This window comes from Trachinotus anak, unplaced genomic scaffold, assembly GCF_046630095.1.
Source record: "Trachinotus anak isolate AG129_WGS33_773 ecotype Australia unplaced genomic scaffold, CSIRO_AGI_Tana_v1 ptg000007l, whole genome shotgun sequence".
Classification (NCBI taxonomy): Eukaryota; Metazoa; Chordata; class Actinopteri; order Carangiformes; family Carangidae; genus Trachinotus; species Trachinotus anak.
Genome location: NW_027273858.1, coordinates 3512111 through 3535027, shown reverse-complemented (window position 1 = coordinate 3535027; position 22917 = coordinate 3512111). Strand labels below are relative to the sequence as shown.

Here is a 22917-nt window from a genome sequence, read left to right as displayed (position 1 = left end):
TCTAATATTCAATACCATCACCCCATCATCTCCACATCCTTCTCCTCTTTGCTTTTTTCCTCCATTTCTCTTTTGAGGCCTTTTTTTTTCTTTTGAAAACACTACGTCGACATGTGGCAGAAGAGCAAACTGAAAAAGAAAGAAGTCTTTATGCTTTCGCTGCTAATCATTTCTCATTTCATTTGACACATGATTTTTTTTTTTTTTGTCGCACTCGTCCTTGATCTCTGTTAGTTTTCTCTTCCAGGCAATTTATCTTTTCCTTCAAAGCATAACCTCCTTTTTGAAAGGGTTAGGGGTTGTTTCACCTCATACACCACTTCTTTACTAATAACACCCAACTCAGTTCGATCACATTAAACAAGGACAGATATATCATTTTAGATGTATTTCTCATGCAGGAAAAAGGCTCAATCCTGTTCAGTATCAATTTAATATGTCACCAAGAGTCTTTACTCTGGATTCCAAATCAATGTTCTGTCTTCAGTCCTGTTGTGAGTTTAATAAGTAATCACTTCATCTAAAATAATCAGAACTCACTCAAGTTCTCAGCAGGAGAAGCAGCAGAAATAGACTTGTCACCAGATGAAAGTGTCTGCCTTGGATAACAGGTTTTTCAGGGTAACAACATGTGATATGTCGCAAAATACATAAAATGTGCATATTTATTAACTTCATATATTAAACATAAAGCTGCGAGAGAGTAATAATTCACTGTGTTGTTAATATAAAAATATTGTTCATAGCAACTTTAGAATAAAGCCCCTGCATTTGTAATTCCACCCCTCTGTGTTATTAACTATGAGAGAAAATCTGATAAAGACTTTTTCTGAAGGTCCAAACGCGAACACGAGAGGTTTTTTTTTTTTTTTTTTGTTGTGAGAAAGATGAATGTCAACCTCCGAAAGCATCACACATTTGTGACTAAAGAGAAACTGTTACAAAGAAGCAACATGGCCGGAGGGATACTGTCACCTTTAAAACTCTGTGGGGCATGGAGTTATCAATCTGACCAAATATACGACACCTTCACACACGTTGTGTTCTTCATCTACACAAACACTAAGCCTCCTTCCCTTTAGGTAAGTGCACTGATAACAATTATGTCCTTGTCTGTTTTTAGAATAGCCTCAATTAAGTGTGTGGAAAAACTTCTACTACTTCTACTTCATTCTACTGATGATGATGATGATGATGATGATGATGATGGCCTTATTATTAGAATAGCATTCAGATAATACATTGAGAGAATCACATTATGTTGCATGAAATATATACATGAATAATACACTGTGTATGCATTTTTTCAATGAAGAGCAAGACTGCTGTTCCAGCAACATTATCACTGACATACGTTATTCTCTAATTTAAATTTTATGCACTTCACTGCTCAGAAATACAGTAAACTCTGTGTAAGTTCCCTCCTATGTCCACTGGGTGGGGGTATTTCACTGCAACTTCCTCTGTTGTTTGAACATGTCCTCCCTGCTGTCTGTTTTGCACTGAACTGCATCCCCTGCTGATGTTGTATCTTTTTTTTTTTTTTTCCTCTACATTTCAGGGCTCAAAAGACACTCAGTTCTATCTGATGCCAGCAAGGTGTCTTTTCCATTACAAAGCAGGAGAATAAGAAGCTGGTCCTGTAAGGACAGGTCTCAGGAGTGGACACGCAGCCTTCCTGGAGAGCTGACAGATCATTTCGGTTCAACATTCCCACCGTGTAGCTGCCACTGACTTTGATGCTGTGTTTATGTCCCTACAAGAGAATAGATGGAGAAAAAAAACGGACTGAGTGTGCACATTTGTTGGGGAGAAACAGGCACAAAATGGCACAAGAGCGAGATTTTTCCTTTTTGTTGTCATGCATTGCATGCACTTTTTTTCATGACATTTAATCTGACATTTAATCACTAACCGTTAGCCTCAACCTACCATGAGCTAAATTCAAACATGAAGCAACAATCTGTATACCTATAAATGGCAACTGACCTAAAATGACTCTGAACTCTTACATTTTCATCCTTGTGAGGGTGTCACGCTTCCAAAAAGGCATTTTAAGAACACACACCAATAGATGTTTCATGCATGTGCAGTGACTGGCTGCCTAACGTGTGTTTATTTGTTTCATCAACCTTTGAGCTTCAGCTAACAGAGAGACAGAGAGGGGGGAAAGCAGGACATCGTACCGAGACACCAAATGCAGAAGGGAGAGGTTTTAAAATTCTGTGAGCAGGAGTCTCTGCTGAGCAGCATCTGCAAACAGCTGCGATGTGATGTAGTGCATTACTGACACCCAGCGGTGAAGAGTATGAATTGCAAGAGCACGTGAAACCATCCCCTCCACATGCCGAAAGTGATGCTGGCTGAAAATCCAGGCAGACAGCAAAGTTTCAGTGGCTGTACAACCCAAAGAGGAGACACTACTACAGGCAGTATCACTGACACTGGCTTTAATTTTCATGTCTTATGTCGAATACTTGGAACACAGTAACAAAACATTTCGCTTATAAGCACAAACAAAAGATTTTCCAAAAATATTTCTGTAAATTGTAGAAAAATAAATGTGCATGAGGTTAAATACATAGTTCCTAATCTTATTCTATTAGAAATGTCAGAAAACTCCATCCAGTGCTGCATTTCATGTCGGCCTCAGGTAAGGAAACCTTAGAAACCAATTAGTTCACCTCATAAACAAGCCTTAATTATCTTGGATAAAGAACCATTATTATTATTATCACTACTGTTATATACCTAAAGCATGTTGAACTTTATTTTGTATTCAGGTTTTAATTTGGTTTTTAAAAGAGCCTCGACTAAAGGGGTCTGTTGCGTCAGAGTTAGGTCAAAACTCATGGTATAGTGTGGTACTTTTATGGATTTTAAATTTAGTTTGAAAAAATGACTGAGGGATACTTAGATCTGTAGTTCTCTAAATATAAAAATAAATATAATGAGAGTTTAGGTGGATTTACCCAGGGCCAAATATCCCAGGTAGTGAGGAACAAACGGATAAATGCAAAGAAAAGTTCAGAAAGTGTTAAGAAGCTTAAGTCTTAATGTTTGTGACAAGATTCTTGTCATTTTGAGGATTAGTGTGTCCTCACATGCTGCCTGGAGGACTGATCAAAAGAGGACAACAGCAGGCTGCAAAAGGGATTATTAGAAAAGTCACTGCAACTATCGTGATTATTCTGTAGTCACTGAACCAGAATCATGACGAGCTTATGTCTTCATGGAGCACCACTTACTGATATGTCTCCCTTTACTAAGGGTTTAAAGATGAGAAACTACCGTGATAAGTGGTCAAACAGCCCGTTGGGGGGTCTTCTTAAAAAACAGAGGTGTGGTGCTGGAGGGGGAGTTTCCACAACCTGGAAACGCAAAAGTTATTCTCTTTTTTTAGCTTGTAAATGATCTGCATCAGGTGAACAGGAACAGTTGTTGGCTCACATGAAGTGGTAAAGCAAGGTTCTATATGATGTGTTTACATTTTTTGTTTCAGGAGGTTATGCAGTGAATACACAAGTAATACTGCTCTATCAAATATCAGTCAGTGGGTTTTACTTCCACCTCATATGACACAGCCTCGAACCTGCTCATGAATCAAGTGTTTTTTTCCATCATGAGTGTTCACACTGAGAGTAATTATAGTATATTTGGAGTTCTGATGAGAACATCAGCTGAGCATGATTGCTGTATTAATTTAGTCCACGTGTTGCCACTTTTATTACTTCATCTTTACCAGCCTGAACATGTTTCAAACTCAGTTAGACTTGCTGTAGAGAGTGCACTTTTTTTGTCTTGACATTCATAAAGGTTTCTGAGTCTGTCTGCAGACTCCTGCCTGCTTCGGGCTGAGCTTCCTGCAGTGGAGGAGCACAAATACATGGAAAAATGAAACAGTGGGATCGAATCCCACCTGGGGTAAAGGATGAAATCACAAGGGAGTGGCAAATAAAAAGCAAAATAAGGTTAAATTAAGAATTGAGAAATTTAAACCTCTTTAACCTCACACAAAATATCAATGATGCTAAATATGTAGTCCCTGCTGAAGTTCAGATCACTTAGAATCAGTCATCAGTTCCCCTTAGATCTTATTGTGTGCTACATGTGGTCAGCGTTGCTATCGATCAGTGTGTGTATTGCATCACTTTGGGTTTCAGCTCTGGGGGAATTCCCCACTACAGGATCAATAAAGTAATTATAAATGCTCATGCAGCTATTACAGCCAATGATAACCATGGTCACTGTGATTATCAAAGCAAGCGTGTGATGGGGTTTCCCTTGGCAGACAGCAGGGATTAGAGGATTATCATCTCTCCCTCCATCTCTGGCCATCTCGCTGTCTCTCTGTCTGCGTGGATTTGTTTTATCTACAAGGTAATCAGGGCTTTACTCCTGTCTGACAGGACTACAACTCCCACCGACGCACACACAGAATATATAAGCTCTACACAGCCTCACACACTCTATGCTCTATTATTGACATTAAGAATTAAAACGGACAACGAGGGAAGCGCGAGAGATAAAGCTGAAAAATCTGGGTTTCCACAGGAACATTTTTGCACAAATCATGCTCTTATCACTTGAAAAACAATATGAATGAGATTTTCTTCTCTGACCTTCTTTGCACTTGGCATTAACAAGGGCTCTGGGCATTTGGATTTCATTTGGAACAGTGGAGAAAGATATAAAAATCCAGGCTTACGTTATCTAACACATTTTGGAGATGGATAAAGATACAAAACACCTCAGGGCAAAGTCAAAATTACATTTGGCTACAGTGAAATAAATGATATTGGTAAAAGTGGCTTTTGTTGCTCCTCCTCTGACTATTTGAGCTTGCAAAGAAATAATAATAAAAGCAGGACTATAGCTGCAACTGAGGACACCAAGGTCATGGCTTTGGCATTATGGGAATTTGGAGGGTTACAGGAGTTTACTTTACTCACAGATACACATACATTTTACATGTTGGATTTTCTAAGACTAGAAAATATTAAAAATTTAATTCAAGTTTTCAGGCAAAAAAGAAGCAGCTACTTCAAATAAAAGACTTTTTGAAGTAACCTTTGGACCATGATGTAGGGAAATAAATGATGAATACAATGTGCAATTTTGTGCACATTTATCAGACTGTGGCAATTCAAGAATTTGCAAGATTTTGTGCAATGTGATTTTGACCTCATGAAATCAGAAGCTTATTTCTAAAATTGCAGGCTGAAAGAAATCACACATCATCATGATCGACACAGAGATGTTTTATAATATGAGCGCACTTTAGGCAAGTTAGGACATTCATTGTCCTCAAGTTTGGATGTATTTAAAAACGCTTTTCAACATATCATCTCCAGAAACGAAACAGTTAATGGAGTTGGACTCCATTGATAATTAACACTTTGCAATGGACCGTTTTTTCCATATCTTTTAAAAGTGTTGCAAGATTGAAATCTCTAGGATGTTTGAGCCAAATCTCACCTGTTGACTGGGATGTGACCAAAGATCAGAGTTCGAAGATCTTAATTTCAGGAAAAAAAAAAAAAGAGACAGTGTCCTGATGCTTAAGCATTAGACTACAGCAGCTTCCCCTGAGCTGCATGTGTTCTGCTCTCACAGGCTGAGTTATAAATGCAGCTGAGGGTTTATGAGAATTCATGTAGTGGAGAGTTGGAATATTCACAAAAATTTCAAATTTACATGTAAAACCCTGAAATAAACAAAGGGAGAAGACAGAGATTGGACCTAACATAATGTTAGATGACAATGACACCTGATTTCAGATCAGATCAATCTGGGGTTGTCTGTGTGCTTCTCCCGCAGCTGTACAGCTATGAGCCTCGCTAAACAGCTCACACACACACACACACGGCTCGTGAAAAATGTCATGTTTGTGTCATTTGTCGGCTCTATTAATATTTCCTCAGGGAGACTGTCATTTACTGTCGGCTGTGTGTGTGTGTGTGTGTGTGTCATTACGTCTCTCTCCATAAATGTGTCTATAAAGTTGAATTACTGGGTGATGCTATATTGTTAAACATTTCACTGCAGGGAAACCTACAACTGACTTGACCTTTCTATCTGTGTCATACTGAACAGAACACGTCCGATCATTTTGTGCTTTTCTCTACAATATAGTACAAAATCTGAAAGAGGACAGTAAGTTAAAGCCAGGGTGCTCGTTGGTCTGGACAGGACCTAAGTGTAAATGATAATGTGTGCATGTGGGGTGTACGATAAGTGGGCATGTGAATGTGTTAGGGCATTTTTGGGGGGCAATTAGATTGGTTGGTTTATTTCAATTTTTTCATTTTCATTTCATTTTCATTTTATGGTGCGTCTAGCCTGGCGGCCCTGGGGCAGATTGGACATATAATGTGACCCCCCCAGATATATGTGTGTACCATATAAACAATGTAATGTCTCAGTAAAAAAAGCATTTTTTGGCAGAAAAGCATTTTATTTTCTTTGACTTCAGAACATTTACATTTCATCCATTTAAGGCAAAGTTTCTTTACCCATGAAAAAATATAAAAATATTTATACAACTGAAGGCAGAGTGAAACAAAGCAAAATGAAGTTTTAATGGAGTTTTATCAAAAATAACAGCAATTACCCAGAATTTAGAAAGAGTGACGCATGATTATTGTTGCATTTAACCCAGCAGGCACACACGCACACACGCGCACACACACACACACACACAGCAGGGTTCCCCGGAATAATCTGAATAACTTTTAAGTTTTGAATCAGTTCTGTCTGAAAGCTTTGACAGGTTTTTGGCAAATTAGTGTTTAAGAGGAAACACGCACACACTCTTTCCCTTTCTCTCCCTCTCTCTCTTTTAACCCTTTCACCACTGCTGAACCTCTTTGTCAGACACAAATTTTCCATGAGGCTCTGTGGCTCCTGGCGGCAGCAGGGCCAGGTAGACCGGGGTGACAGCGCCCTCGTCAGGTGACTTGGGAGCTTTTTGACCGGCCATGTCGGTACGGACCCATCCTGGGCAGCAGGCATTCAGCAAGATCTGTAAAAATAATAACAATCAATGCATCAAAAATTTTATGTCAGCATTGACTCAAAGCCACAAAGTGACAAAGACTGAAAACTTACAAGGACCAAATCCTTCATTTATAACTTATTGTGACATCTTTGCACACAGTATTTCATAAACACATCTCACAGCATGTAAAGTCCCATTTAACATTATTTCTACATCTTTTTATTTGTTGAAACAGTGGTTTCTGTGTGTTGTGATTACCCCGTCATTCGGTCGCTCCTTGGACAGACGACGAGCCAGAATCATGGACAGGGTCTGAAAACACACACACAGGGACACATGGGTGCGTAATCAATGTGTCTATGAAAGGAAATTGTCTCGATCGGCTCCCTGGTTCAGACCAGTGAGCGCAGAGGTCGATGTGAATCTCCATTTCAAGGCCTCGACGGATGAGACAACCGATTAAAACTCTGCAGGCAGACTGATCAATCATACCGTGAGTCCGGTCTTAGACACTCCGTACGCCGTCTCAGGCCAGCCGCCCGCCTTGTGCTCGCCCTTCTTGGTCTTGTCTACGAATTGCTGCATCAGTCCCACCAGCTCGTCCTCTGTGATGTCCTCGCTGCGGAAACGCTGCTGCAGGGCCGGGCTGCACTGGTTTAGAGTACGGGAGCCGACGAAGCTGGAGACGTTCACCACACGACCTAAAACACACACACACGGCGGGTGTCTGAAGCTGGCTGGCTAACGTACTGCTCAACAAACCTCTTTGTGTGTCTCAGTCTCTCTCACACTCGTAAGCTTTTCAAATTATTGGTGAAGGTGACGCATACCTGCAGACATTAGTTTGTAATAATATTTTATGCCCAAACACCTAAAAAAAATCTATATTTCTGTTCACTCTTCACAGTCTCAGTCAGAAAACTAGGCTGTGCACTGAGCTGTTAGCTACGACCGCAGGTGGTCTGTGTCTTTACCTCCTGGTTTGATGAGCGGCAGGAAGTGAGTCAACATGTCTCTGGTGGCGAAGAAGTTCGTCTTCAGCGTCACCTCCGCCTGCACTGCAAAAGGAGTTTCGTCTGCCGCTGAGGAGAGAGAGCGTTAACATGATGTAATTGTCACCTCCTGAGTCCTGAGCACAAATTGAACTAATTAATCAAACTCAGATACAAAATATATAATTAACTGCACTGACTGGCTGCAGCACTGATTGATTGCTTTGCATTTCGAGTGGCGACTGAAATACATCAGGCTCTTGAGTGCTGTTTTTTTCAGAGTTTAACCAAACTTGCACACACGTTGTGGCTGCAGGTGAGAGCTTTTTCATTATTTGGTCAAATAATTTAAGCTATTAAGTAGGGCTAAATACTTTCTACCTAGTTGAATGGTCTGGTGGCATTTTCATATTACTACTGGGCATGTTTTTAGTTTTATTCCAATGAAAAACAACAGATTTTATATGAATAAATGATTGAAATAATTGTACATTTAAGGCAATAATTATTGGAACAATGTGGAAGTACAGGCATGTTTCTATCTGAATGCATGTTAATTTAAAAAACCATAATATACACAGTATATATAGATATCAAATGACGAATAATTTTAATAAATAAAACGCAAACATGATTGTATGATGATTGTAATTTTAGCCTAACTGTGCCACCAAACTAATAATACAACTAATACTAAGAGTAATTAAGGCTGAAATTATACAACTATGTTTTGAATGCTAATACTACAATACTGAAGAGTGGTGCTAATTTCATACCTGTATTCAATATGTCTGAGTCATAATATTCACACACTTGCACATTATTGTATATTATACAGCCATGCATCACTCTAATCCTACTTTTGAAAGCGATCCCAGCATTGTTGACGAGGACGTCCACTCCTCCGTACTTGTCCTTGAAGTAAGCAGCAGCAACAGTGATGCTGTTCAGGTCGTTGATGTCCAGTTGGTGAAACGTGGACTTCAGTCCCTCTGAGGCCAGAGACGCCACCGCCTCCTGACCACGGGCGCTGCAACAGGAGCAAAGACGTTTGAAGTTCATTTCACTTTCCATCTTTATTTTTTTAAATAATAATTACCCGTTGCCATGTTGAATTGTAGCATTAGAGCTTTATTGATGGTGTTTTTTTTTTTCATTCACCACACACACACACACACACACACTTCACTCACAGTCAGCACACTCAGAGCTTTTCATGTCAGGTTAGGTCAACTCAGAGTTCAGGGTTAACTTCATATGTTGTCAAACCTGCTGTCTGTTAAAACAGCCTCTGGTGTTACATCAGAGTCAAAGTGACATTTTGTTTAAACTGTGTAATGATCCTTGAATATGCTGAGGCCTGGTCCAGGTGTTTCCAGGTGAGTTACCTACACGTCTCTGGCTGTGAGGTAAACAACTCCTTGGAACTGCTTGCAGAGCGCTCGGACGATGGCCAGACCGATGCCCTTGTTACTGCCTGTTACCACGGCAACCTTGGTGGACATGTCTGTCAACAGAGAGACATTAGTGTAACACAAACAGTTAAGCCACAACTATGTCCAAACACACCCTGACTCAGTTATCAGCCATGTAGGAGAGCTGATTGAAAAGATATAAGATTTCCTGAGTCATGGTGACAGTTTCAGGGACAGAACAGTGAGAAATCCAAACACAACTGTATAATAACCTGAGAAAACTGGAATAAAGTAACTATAACTTTATTTTTTAACATAAAAAGTGGAAGTTTAATGTCTAAAAGTTTATAGATTTAATGTCAAAACAGATTTAAATGTTATCCTCGGTCGATGTAGAACCAACAGGATATCATTAAATCATTCAAAATCATTCAAAATCGTTAGAAATGACAATTTAGTTTAAAAAAAACAAGAAAAGGTGCATTGTCTCATTTTACTGTTATCATCCTCGGACAAACTTCTATGTAAACAGGTGAAAGAATTTATGCAGGATTATCAATGCGATTAGTAAAGTGAACTCCATTATATGTGGCAGCTGAAGACAGGAGGTAAAATCAAGAGTTGCCTGTTTGATCGCGCATTTTCGCTTTATGCAAAGGACCTTCCCCCTGATTTCAGTTGCGTAACGCTGACTGGCTGATCTGCGCGTTTCGCGGTGATCGGGCCTATTTTCAAACAGAAACTTCACACTTTTACATTTGCGGTGTGTGCAGTCTGATGAGTAAGTAACAGGGAGGAGGGACGGAGGGTTCTTACCGTGAGCCGGCGTCGTGGTGCTGGGTGAAGCTGCAGAGAAGAGCGAAGCGCTGCAGGTCGACGGCGGCACAGAAAGACGGAGAAAGCCTGGAGGGGGGTTTGCGCACAATCATTGCGCATACCCGGAAACAAAACACTCTGACCATGTGAGTGTGGAAAATAATCATGGTGCCGCCGTGCTGGATCAAGATCTAATATTGTACAGGTGTTGTGTTTGGATTTTTACTCTATTACATCCATAGTATCTACAACGATAAATAGACTTTGGCTGGGGCGGTGGTGCCGCTATCACCGCGGTGTATTATGGGTGTTTTTTATGCAGGGAGACCAGGGTTTGGATGATACAGTAGTGAATGTTTACTGTCTGATTGAAATGTTACAGTGGTTATTTTCCAGTTATTATATGCTGACTTACCAAGGATAAACATAAGAATAAAAGTTAAAAGATGAAAACATGTTGCAAATACATCTAAATTCTGTCATTATGTTAATTTACATAAATATTAAACTGAAAAGTTACAGTTTTTTATCAATATGTGATTAATGGTATATTGGTATTTTAACTATGTATAAGGGATGTTTAAGAAAAATGTTATCTTCTTATTTCAGAAGGTTCCATGTCATGTAACTCAGTGGTACAACACCTATTCTAGAAAAACAAAACAAACAAAAACTGTGTTCTTTTCCTACTTCTGTTTACAGTTTTATGTATGTTTCACTTCATGAACCAGTCAAATGCGTCAAAAAAAAAAATCATTATAGGGAGGATTCATTGCTGGACTGTTGTATTAGACTGCCCTGTATTCTAATGACTGCAAGCGAATGAGTGTAAGTAGATGGTAGGATCTTTTTAGTACAAGAGAGGATCTTTGCTTTGGCGGTTAATGGTTATATTACAGTTTGCTGACAGTGATCTTCTGTGGATAATTAAGTGAGAGTGTTAATCTCAGCTCTATAACTTCAGAAAGTCACCGAATGTTGTAGAGAAGTTGTGAATACATTTTGCCACGTGAAGGTGTTTTTATTGTGTGTGTCTGTGCTTGGGGGTCACAGGTTTAGGTTGGGTCATGAGGGGTCGCGGCCGCCGGGCTGGACGAGCTGCGAGGAAGAGGAGGCAGAAATGTGAAAGCACTGTCCACTCTGGTATGAACACCTTTCCCTCTACTTTCTAAAAAATGTTTCACCCCTGCACCGGTCTCACTGCTGGTCTGTCTCTCTCCGTTTCCTCAGTCTCTCTGTGTCACCAGCTGCAGTATGTGAGGCTGATGAAGTTTCTTCACCAGAGGGGATTCACCTCAACACTGCTGCAGCCAGCCCACTTCACTTGTACCACTCTGGGTTCTTACTCTGTCCTATATATATATATAAAAAAAATACTTAGTTTGTAGTCACTTAGCGGCTTTGTTACTGTTTTTTGTTTTTTTTTTAGGATCACTTTGCCTGCGTTTGTAGTCTTTTAACTGAGATCTGTGACGTTCATGACCTCCTGACCCCTTGGGCTCGTAGGCCTGTGCTCTATCAGCTTGTTCAGTAATCTATATATAACTCCAGGTTATATTAATTGATTAATTTTGTTACTAGGAATTATTCTTATTTCCAGCTAGTAGGTATTGATAAAAATGGGTCATAAATGAATATGAAAAAGGTATTGAATTTCATCCTTTGCTGTATTAAAAATGTCATTTTGATTTAAACTTAATTAAACACTGCAGAAACCCTGCTTAAGTTTGTGTGTACTGCTCTTCCCCATGCAGACACAGGCAGAGGACTGCAGACTCTCAGAGCCATAAAGGTAAGACAGTTAATACAGATCTATGTATTGGATTAAATAAACTACAGCAATAGCTTTTGAAGTAGCTACTGTACATCGGTAATGCAGATTACCCAGTAATTACTGTAATAAATGTCATAGAGAGCCAAGCAAGTGAACCAACCAACAAAAATATTTATGCTTTTTTGTATCAAAACTTAACCAAGACATATTTTTGCATTTACATCTCCTCACTGTCCTATCGCAGAATAAAGACATAAAATGGCCAAAAAAGTAACTTAAAAAAAAGAAGTAATCTTTGGCTAAATCTTCTAAGAAAGTCTCAGGTTTTATTTGTCATTTTTTCTGTTTTTCCTTTTGTTGTGTATTAATTATTGCTCCTTTTATGAGAACAAAATGTCACTAGTAAGAAAAAGTAAAGGGCCTCTCTTTTCCTGCTCATTTCAAGTCATAGATGCTGTGATTATGTTTTCATTCAGTTCATTTATCAAGTTATTTAACAATGAATGTTACTCAGGCTTACTGTACATTGTACCTTAGCATGTGACAAAACTTTGAACTGCTGGTTAGTGGTAACATCACTAATACCTGAAGCATAAAATTCAATAATATAATTATAGATTATAAAAAAACAAGAGAAACATAAAATACAACAATGTATTTATATTATAAACACCCCCACCTCTGTGATAATATTGTATATCAGGATATTTGGATTGTATCAAGATAGATATCGAGATTTTCGATATTGACCAAACTTAATTCAGTTGTGTAGAATCGTGGGAGCAGTTCTGTCTTAGTGTGAATAACTGTGGTAAAGTGTTTAAATCTCTTTGTCTGACTGTTCCTCTGTCAGCCCGGACAGCTGATCATTTCCCTGCCAGAGTCCTGTCTCCTCACAACCTCAACTGTCCTGAGCAGCTACCTGGGACAGCACATCAAGAGGTAAACACAGAAACACACCGTTACACATGAGTGACAACAATATCAAATATTGTGATGCACATATGATCTTTTCTGTTCCCCAGTGATAACTGTGCAATCAAATCCTTCGTTCTCCAACTTGTGGGAGATTATTTAGAGTTGGTGGAGTCTGGTTAGTCAGCACCTGTTCAGACTTGCTGTCAGAAGGTTTTTTAGTTCACTTCTACTTCCTACAGCTCCACACACAAGAGCACAGGTGGGGGTGAGAGGATAGGAGCCAGACTGAGCCTGAACCAAACTGTTACTATTTTTCCCTCCGCAGCTGGAAACCCCGCCTCTCTCCCCTGTTGGTGCTCTGCGTGTTCCTGGTGTGTGAGCGGCACCGAGGGGAGGTTTCTGATTGGTTCCCCTACATCAACGTGCTGCCCACCACTTACACCTGCCCCGCCTATTTCACCGACGACGTCATGACCGTTCTGCCTGCCGGTGTGCGGAGGCGGGCCTTAGAGCAAAGGGAGGCGGTACGAGAAATCCATTCCTCCAATCAGGACTTCTTCAGGTGAGTCCGGCGCACAGGTCACTGAAGCAGGTTGTTCAGGTTGTGCGTTGTGTGTGTGTCAGGGCGCGCTCAGACTAGAATGAATGAACCACAGTTTATCTGCACGCTGTATCTTTGCTGAAAGAATCCAAATCAAATCTAAACAGTGTTTGGTTAGTAGTGTCTTTGGTATTTAGATGATCATCCTCTATGTTCTTTGAAACTGTGTTTTGCATTTTATGTCAATATGCGAGTATGAACCTGCTGCTTGAAACAAGAGAGAGGACCCCAGGTCACACATAAGAAAAATGTCAAGGATAACACAATAAAGAGTGGTTCGCAGTGTAAAGAAGGGCAAATAGATACACGAAAAAGGTGTCATTTTGTATTTAACATTAACATCATCAACTTTAAAAATGTTGATGATGTGATTTTTGTTGGGTTAAAACCAAAATAAAAATGTCCCTTTATGTCTGGAGAATAGGATTTTGTAAGTCAGGGCATCTCTGTAGCACCACAATGTTTCATTTATGATATTATATTACATTATGTTATATACTATATATTACACATTTAACCTCAATTTTAAAAAATGCTGCTCCTGCAATTTGGATATTGCATGTGGCCATATTGCAATTCTGATCATATGTCAATGTATTGTTCAGCCCCAGTGTAAAGACGGTATTGATGCTGGGGTCCAGGTACCTAGGCGACATCATACTACCACCAAATCCATACAACAGATATAATGTGGCTGTACACATCTCAAAACGTGTCATTCTTCAGAAGAGAACACTTGTGAACACTCTTCCTTATTTGAACAAGGTCAAAAACGTACCAAGCTGTAAGTGATTTATTCTTGATCCAGATCCCTGCAGCCAATCCTGAGTCAGCCTGTGGAGGAGGTGTTGACATATGAAGCACTGAGGTATGCACAAGTGTACACACACACACACACACACACACACCCCCCAGTCTAACATTTCAATTTTTTAATGATCCATCTCTGAATGAACAATCCACCACAACAGTCTTTGTGACAATGATAATGTTTTATAACATCTTCCTCCAGGTGGGCATGGTGTAGTGTCAACACACGCTCTGTCTTCATGTCCCACCCACCCAACAACTTCCTGTCTGGACAGGATGTTTATGCTTTAGCCCCCTTCCTGGACCTGCTCAACCACCAGCCTGACGTGCAGGTAAATATACACTTACCTGTATGTCGGATGTTGTGTGTCTCATTATTGATTGTGTATTTCTGTCATATACAGAATATATTAGGTCTTCCACTTCCTGAGTTGAGTTTGAACTAATTGGACAGATTGGTCAGTGAGTAAAATGAGTTTTCACAAATACCATCAATAACATGTTTTTCCAGGTAAAAGCGAGTTTCAATGAGGTGACCAGATGTTATGAAATCAGGAGCGTTTCCGGGACGCTGCGCTACCAGCAGGCCTTCATAAACTACGGTTCCCATGATAACCAGCGCCTGTTGTTGGAGTACAGCTTTGTCTCCCCTGGCAACCCTCACAGTGTGGTTTATGTAGACACAGGTAAACTACAGCAGTGAAATATTGTTTGTGCATTTGTCTCTGAAGCAGCAACACAGATTAACGTTTGGGATATTTGTGGCAAAACATTTCTTTTGTTTGTTTTTGACATTCAAGTGGTTTTCTCATACATGTATAATATATCTTACACTGTATAAAAATACACTATGGCCATTGCAAACTGTCTGTCCTTTACTTTTAAATGTATACAAGTAATATATAAAGTAGGACAATGAAATAAAACTGCATTACCATCTACTTTTTCAATGTTGCATGCTATAGAAAAGTATATTCTATTTTTTTGTGTTATTTTTAGATTTTCATTCAAACATTCACATAAAAAATAAGATATTTTTAATTCACGTGTGTGGAAATGATCAGATAGTGTAACCGGTTAGTCAAAAAACGCTTGTTATCTGTAAAAACAACGTCGTCTCACGTCGTTTTTACTAGTGAGTAAATAATTAAAGATTCTGATGATTCAATCATTTTAATGTTTTTAAGTTTGTACCTGTTTATTTGACCTCAATCCCTCAGATCTGATTTGTGACGTTTTAAGAGGCGACAGGAGTTTGAACCAGAAGATCAAGTTCCTCAGGGAGAACAACCTCCTTCAGTGAGAACTTCTATATTGTTATTGTCCTTTTCATGTGGGTAGAAACACTTTTTATACACAAACCATGATAAGACATACTATCACTGCTGTTAAGTGTAAATACTACTGCTAATGTCGTGTTATAGAAGATAAAGGAACAATGTTTTCTCTCATGTGAAATCTCTTTGCTCAAAGGCTGTAAACTAAGTCAGTGTGTTTTTATTTATTGGCTGGCATGTTCTCCATCTCCTGGAACTTTCCCTGTGAATATTCACAAATGAATGTAAGATGTGACACTCTCCCTCTTTGTCAGTAATCTCACTGTATCCAGCGAAGGACCCAGCTGGAGGCTGATGACGGCTCTCAGACTGTTGTCCATGTCACAGACGCTGTAGTAAGTCTTCACACACACAGGGATTCATACATGTGCAGAATTGACCATATAAATATAAAGGTCTGCTTGTTTACTCTGCTCTGAGCGTGTGTGTGTGTGTGTGTGTGTGTCCTTCTAGTCACCAGTGGAAGGCAGTGTTGCTTGGCCAGGCGGTGTGTGAAGAGAGGGAGGAGTGGAGCATCCACACAGCTCAGACTCTCTGTCAGCGACTACTACGAGACACAGATACAGCTCTGGATAAGGTGTGTACATGTACACACACACTCCACTAACTACTTTCCAGTGATGCAGCACAACCTGATTTTTTTTAGTTTTTTTTTTTTGTTGTTGTTGTTTAGATCTCCAACCTCCTGCAGCAGTGTGAGCACTCAGTCAGGGAGCAGCTAGATGTGGTGAAGTCACTGCGACAGGAGGAGAGGTGCATCCTGGGAAACTGTCTTGAGGTGCTACAAGGCGTGATGAGACAACCTGACGAACTGTCACACCAACCCGATGTTGACACTGTGAGCTGACATCTGATTGGTGCTCTGGTCTCTGCCAGTTTTCATTTCATTGGCTGAACTGGTGACGCTGGTCAGTCTCCATGTTCTTGTTCTGCCTGTCGACCGGTATGTTTGACAGCAGCAGCAGGATCAGGTATGCTGACATCACTGGAGCCTGATACAGGTCACACATACAGTGCATTGAAACTCCTTCACCCTTCTGGACTCATGTAAGAGAGAATGAATGAGGAAACAGGGAAAAGAGGAGAAGAGGCAGATCTGTCAGAAAGGACTGAGATGTGTTTCTTAAAGAGAGACATTTTCAGCTGTCATGTTTTATTTATTTACTTTCTCATTAAATGGCACAGAAATTATATTTTAAAAAAAAAAGGATTCTCTTATCACCTCCATCCACAAGTTGGATTTTGTTCAAGTAATTACATAGTTCATTAGACAACACTTTTTATGATGGCAAAAAAACTGCAGTTCCAGTATATATTGCAATTTATGAGTTAAAAGCAAAACACAAAATTCTTGTTGTTTTACATTAAAGTCAACTCTTTCAAACAAGCGGTTCAAGGGGGTTCCTGGGGGCCCCCAAGCAAAAAGGGGAGTAGTTAATTTTCACTGTAATTCCATCCATAAGTAACTCAATGACAGAATGCATGACTGTGTTGGTCATGAATTCCAGACAGTTCTGTAATAAAACATTTAAAAGCAAAAATATTATCAGATCCTGGGACAAAATCTTATCAGATGGGGGTCAGTGGTCTAATTTGTGTCAATTTAGGGGTTGTTGGTGTGAAAAAGGTCGAGAACCACTGCATTAAACCACCAGAGTTATTGTCATTTTATTTCATAAAATCAGTATTTATTGGTTCAAATGAAGGTTTATTGATTCTCAGAGATGTACAAAGTGAACACAGAGGCTGTAGCCTCACATGAAATCACACATGTTCAGAGGCTAGATGTGGATTAAGAGTCTGATTGTGGCCACATGTGAGTGTGGCTCAGTGTTCACAGTGGTTTCTCTCTCTAGTTTAAAATTAAAACAGGTCCAGGTATTGATATGAGCATCTATTTCTCAGTGTTAGCCCAGTAATGGGAACACAGCAGGTTCATCTTCCTGTCTCCCATATGATGCAACTTAACGGGTAAAAACAATGACTGTAATTTTTCACTTGCGGCATTAAACAGTCAAACTGCAGTAAGAACTGATCCTATTAAACCGTGGGCTGAATGTGATTATTTTTGGTCAGAGTTGAACAACAGCTTTTTTCTTCTTGTGACGCTGGACGGTCTCCATGGCAACTGTGGCTTCGTAGAGAGGCACCGCCTCCTCGGGCTGAGGTCTGGAGAGACAGATTGGAACCAGACAGACAGATTGGATTTGATTAGGTTGGATTTTTAGTGAGTGCATCTTAGAAAAAAAGTGGGCAGTAAATCCTTGTATTGTGTGTGCAGTTTAGGTGGTAATAACAGTCTGCAGACATGTACACTGTGGCCTTAAAAGTGTAAACTCAACTCTGAACTGTGTTAGGTTTCACAACCCTAAGACAACCTGCAGATGGTAGAGAAAAGACAGTTTCTCCTGTCTGCATAATTAGATTAATATAACTTTATATGTTAAAAATGTATGAAGATAAGACTTTAATTTAATTTACATATATTAATTCACTCGCTGAACCCCTCCCCCTGACCTGGTATTCAGAATTATGAATCTACCCCATGGTCTACAGGAAATCTTTTTTTATTTAACGTGACCGACCTTCCAACCCCACAGAATGGTTGTGGTGTTCTTTGAGTTACCTGAGTACTCCAGTTGACATCTTCTCCACAATGTCCCTCAGAATATCTGTAAAAGGTTGTTAAAGACTCACAGAGACCTTAGAGGGGACCACGTATGTGCCCGATCATGTTGTATATGTTTTAGATTTCACACTGTGGGAACAGGATACGGAGGTACCTCCCCTGCTGAGCTGATGAAGCTGTCCAGACTTCAGGATTGAGGAAAGACACAGAGGCTGATTTTAAATGCAATAATCTGCAATCTGGAGGATCCAGCTGTAAAAATACAAAGACACAGAGTGTTGATAAAACTACTGTCTTCTTAACTTGAAAAATCACAGTAACGCTCATTTGTTCATTAAAATACTGTTCGGTTGGGCATAAATTTAAGATTTGTCAAGTACTATGACGTAATCAGCTGTTAAGTCTGACACTGACTCACCTGCAGGTCCTGGTGGGATGTGACCCAGTGGCCCCCGACTCCCAGCACACTGATGATGTCATGTTTGTGTGGGAGTAGTTTCGTCTCCTCTGTTTCCTCCTCTTCCTGCAGACGAACTACACACACACACACACACACACACACACACACACAGCACAGTGTCCTGCTGTTAGGGTGTATAGTTGAGGTTTTAAAGAACCCAAGGACACTGACAGATTTGATGTGTCTATTTTACAATCACACACGTGCTCATCAGTGTGAACAGTGAATACGTGTTTTTACCTCCAGAGTCTATGACTATATCCACTCCCAGGCCTCCTGTCTCCTCCAAAACCAGTGGCAGCAGGTCTGATGAGCCGTTATAGACTTGAATAACCCTGGCTTCATGCACAAAGACACAGTCACATGGTCTCAAGACTCAGTCTAGTTCATAATACATTTAAAACTGACAATTAAACTACACAAAATATCTCATCACAAGCTCATTTAAGTTGTGTGCATTTTTTAAAGTTCTCCACATGGTGGCAGCAGGTCTTAGTATTTTTCATCCCTCTTATATTATTTACTTAAAATACTGCACTAACTAATCATCCTGGCTTCAGACAGATGAGGGATACACATCCAGCTACAGCTAATACATACTGACCAAACAACAACTATTTACTGTGAGAATTAGAAATCGAGTGAAGAAGCAAGTCAGTCAGTAAGAAAGACAGAAAAGATCTCACCTACTAAAGGATCCTGAACACCTGAGGAAAATATGAAGGCGAGGAGAGAGAGAGAGAGAGAGAGAGAGAGAGAGAGGGAAAGGAAGCAAAGATGAAAAAGTTGAAAGAGGTAAAAGAGGATGAAATGATCAGACAAGAGCAGCTCTCCATCCCTTAGATAACCGCTGTGATTTTGTAGAAAATGCAGTTGAAACATTTCAGATGCTTGGTGGAGACTGGGCTTCAAGCTTTAAATTTCAGACGCTGATAAGCATCACAGCACTGGCCTGTACAGACCTACGCTGGGCCGCAGCTGCTCCAGGAATGTGTGTTTTTGCGGCGAGTGCGACGTCGTCAGAACCTTGACTCCGTGGTAAGAAGCCAGCTGGATGCACATCAGGCCGAAAGACTGAGGAGGGAGAGGAGATGGGCTCATTGTAAACGCATACACACTGAAACTCAGGCTGTTGTTGTTTAGTTTTTTTTGTTTTTTGTTTTTTTTTGGCATTTATTTAATAGTTTTAAAAGGACGCACATGGAGAAGAAGACATGCAGACATATCATGCAGCAAAGGTCCATTTACATTTCAGACATTAACAAGACGTCTGATTCTTTTGTGTTTTTTTTACGCACACTGGCTCCGTCCATGACCAGAAGTGTGTGTCCGGCTGCCATGCGAGCGTGTGTGTGTAGAGCAGTGTACGCACAGAGGCCATCGCGCAGTGCTGCCGCAACACACACCGAGCTGAGCTTCTCTGGCTTCTGAACTGGAGAGCAGAAACACACACACACACATTTATTGGATCAGTTTAACAGGATTTCATTACGTCTTGATGACATCATAATTTATGATTTTTTTAAACACCTAAATGACAGTGTGAAGAATTTCTCTCTTTTCTTGTTTGTGGCTTTAAAATGAACTCAGACAGAAACAGGAAGTGAAAGAGGTATTGATGTTTGCTCTTTTTACACTATTCTGCAGCTTTCAGACTCGCAGCAAGTACATGAGGTGCAGATGAAAGGTTCACTTCATGTTTTTCAGGGAGGAGTGGAGAAGCTGAAGAGTGAATTAGAAGCTGCCCTATGATGCAGAACATACAGATGATTTCGTAAAGTCGAGGCATCAGGATGAAAATAGAAAATAGAAAAGATGGTAAGTCTGATAACGTGTAAGAATTACAACAGGCCGGATCCTTACTCGAGGAACAAAAAAGATATTATAAAACCTGTATTTGTATTAGTGACCGTTTTCAGAGTGTGTGTGTGTGTGTGTGTGTGTGTGTGTACAGTATTCTACCTAAATAGTGTTCATCTATGTCAATGACATCACAGAGTCCAGAGCAGGGAGAGTCCAGGGGAAGAATACCTGGAAAGAGAAGACGTGATAGTGTAATGTACACTCGAGCACAACATTATTCAAAACCACAGAGATTAAACTCATGTTGATCCTATTTTTTTCAAGTCAAGTGTTTTTTTATGTTTCACTTCATTTTAATTTAGACAGGAAAGCCATGAATCACAAAATGTTTTCAACATACAATCATCTGAAGAGGTAATAAATAAATTATTGTAAATTATTAGTTGTCAGACTTTAGAAAAATGCGTTCCCTAAATGAGAACATCACATGCTCTGTCTGTCACAAACCAGGTCAGATGAATAAAATACATTTTTACCTACAACCTCGTCCTCAGGCTGGAAGAAGGAGACATCAGGGCCCACTGCAGAAAAAAAACAAAAAACAGACAAATACACCAGTTGCTGACCCAGGCCTGTGAGTAAAGACTCCATTAATCACGTTTCATTATTATTTTTATTATTTTGAACTATCATGCAGGTGTAAAAGTGTGTGTGTGTGTGTGTTTATGACCTTGCTGGACCACCCCGGCCACCTCTCTGCCAACAGGAAACAAATCTCTCTGGATCCCAACATCACCGAGTAACTGGAGCGCAGGACAGACGAGCAGAGGGGAGTCAGCAGTGATCACTACAGTCATACAAGAGCTGATGTATTTAACCTATTGATTAAAGTTCGATTCAGTGACATTCACTGGCACAAAGGTCCAAGAAACAATGACGTAATGATTTAATGATGCACTACAGAGTTGCATCGTGATTATTTTACTTTTTGGATTATTTAAAAAAACATACCTAGAACTAAACCTGTGACTGCAACAGTTATCTTTGAGTAGTTGTTGACCTCTTGCAGCTAATTTTATATTTAATTTTTTTTTTTTTGCTCGTTGAATGGCTCCTTTTATCAATTTTATTACATTTCAGTGGTTTATTTTGAATAAAGCTTTGTGTGAATTCCCACTAGCTTTGTTACCTTTTCATGATCTATTCATTATCTTATGTACAGACTGCAAACCTAAGAGAAGTTTAACAACTCTCATTAGACCATCCTGTATATTAATTGATTGATTGATTGATTAATAGATGGAACTTCAATATAAAAACAACAGACAGTGACATTTTCTCTATTTTGTCTTGGATTGCAGCTTTCTGTTCTATTGTCTGATTATTTTCTAACCAAGTGTGACCTGATTTGAGTACCTTGAGGTCCAGCGGGCTGAGTCCACAGGCCTTTACCTGAACTCTGACCTGATGGCTGCCTAACACCTCTGGGAGACTCTGGAGAGAAACACACACAAACTGTCACACATACAGAGAAGCAGTGCTTTAAACTATTAAAGCTGCACAGACAAAGTCAAACACAGTCTCTTTCATAACACAAGTTGAATGGTTTAAATAAAGAGAGAGATACATGAAAACATTATAGATGCCTTACAACCTTATCAAATAAAATAAATGCTCTTAACCTGCTGCACATTAATTTGGCACATAGACCAACTAATTAGTGACCGTTTCAGTTTGATCCGAGTCTTTCAAAGCATAAATGTAACAGATGTGAATAAGGTGCCACATTAACAGCTGTTTTCAGCCTCCCTATATGAGGAGGCTCTGCCAGCTGCTGTTCAGGTGAAGCCACAGTTTCTCAGGTGCACGTTAAATGTGGACACTTTGCTCGGATGGTTCGTAAAGCCACTGTCCAGCCAGCCTGGAAATAAAAACACCAACTCACCGTTTCCTGAATAACGAACTTGGGCTCAGCATCACTCGCAGCAGCTCGGCAGTATAAACCTTTCATGTTGTCACACCTCTGATTCATGCAGACAGACTGAGGATCTGAAGGGAATCTAATCTGATGATCAATACACCCAATTCATTTATTTTCTGCTGCTATTTCCCAGTTGCTGCTACACTGACTGGCTTGAAATCATCTGACCTCTTCTTCTTCTTTGGTTCCATTTCTGGTATTAACACATTATTACAACACCGCCTACTACTGGGTGTTATGGGTCACCACGGCTTAAAATTACCTTCCAACATCACAATATCAATACACCAAAATCTTATTGAACATTTCTATTAACAATTAGAGCATCAGCTCAGCTATGCAACTATTAGTATGCATCTATAAACTTTGAGCAATCAATCA

At 39.9% G+C, this 22917-nt stretch overlaps 3 protein-coding genes across 6 annotated transcripts; 1 reads left to right on the top strand and 2 right to left on the bottom strand.

Annotated features, from left to right (window-relative positions):
- Window positions 1–6451: 6451 nt before the first annotated feature.
- cbr1 (carbonyl reductase 1) lies at window positions 6452–10350 on the bottom strand. The gene is made up of 7 exons (XM_071479986.1): window positions 10224–10350; window positions 9385–9499; window positions 8853–9022; window positions 7975–8082; window positions 7493–7701; window positions 7259–7312; window positions 6452–7024 (listed from the first exon to the last, which is right to left on the bottom strand). Exons 2-7 carry the CDS (start codon window positions 9495–9497, stop codon window positions 6851–6853), a joined length of 828 nt encoding a protein of 275 aa, XP_071336087.1. The 5' UTR covers window positions 9498–9499; window positions 10224–10350; the 3' UTR covers window positions 6452–6850.
- On the top strand, window positions 10221–17166 carry setd4 (SET domain containing 4). 3 transcript variants are annotated; one of them, XM_071479981.1, is made up of 13 exons: window positions 10221–10369; window positions 11277–11366; window positions 11454–11549; window positions 11978–12015; window positions 12851–12939; window positions 13241–13477; window positions 14325–14384; window positions 14529–14658; window positions 14838–15012; window positions 15547–15625; window positions 15918–15998; window positions 16117–16240; window positions 16337–17166. In XM_071479981.1, the coding sequence occupies exons 2-13, from the start codon at window positions 11291–11293 to the stop codon at window positions 16508–16510; spliced, it is 1359 nt and encodes a 452-aa protein (XP_071336082.1). In that variant the 5' UTR covers window positions 10221–10369; window positions 11277–11290; the 3' UTR covers window positions 16511–17166. The 3 variants fall into 3 exon arrangements, with proteins under 3 accessions (XP_071336082.1, XP_071336083.1, XP_071336081.1); XM_071479980.1 differs by having other exon boundaries at window positions 10288–10428; XM_071479982.1 differs by lacking the exon at window positions 11454–11549 and having other exon boundaries at window positions 10285–10428.
- On the bottom strand, window positions 16810–22896 carry cryzl1 (crystallin, zeta (quinone reductase)-like 1). Of its 2 annotated transcripts, XM_071479984.1 has the most exons (13): window positions 22501–22896; window positions 21972–22049; window positions 21286–21358; window positions 21092–21136; window positions 20715–20783; window positions 20051–20184; window positions 19715–19826; window positions 19439–19459; window positions 18993–19091; window positions 18711–18826; window positions 18439–18544; window positions 18290–18335; window positions 16810–17832 (listed from the first exon to the last, which is right to left on the bottom strand). In XM_071479984.1, exons 1-13 carry the CDS (start codon window positions 22585–22587, stop codon window positions 17736–17738), a joined length of 1083 nt encoding a protein of 360 aa, XP_071336085.1. In that variant the 5' UTR covers window positions 22588–22896; the 3' UTR covers window positions 16810–17735. The 2 variants fall into 2 exon arrangements, with proteins under 2 accessions (XP_071336085.1, XP_071336086.1); XM_071479985.1 differs by lacking the exon at window positions 19439–19459.
- Window positions 22897–22917: the final 21 nt, after the last annotated feature.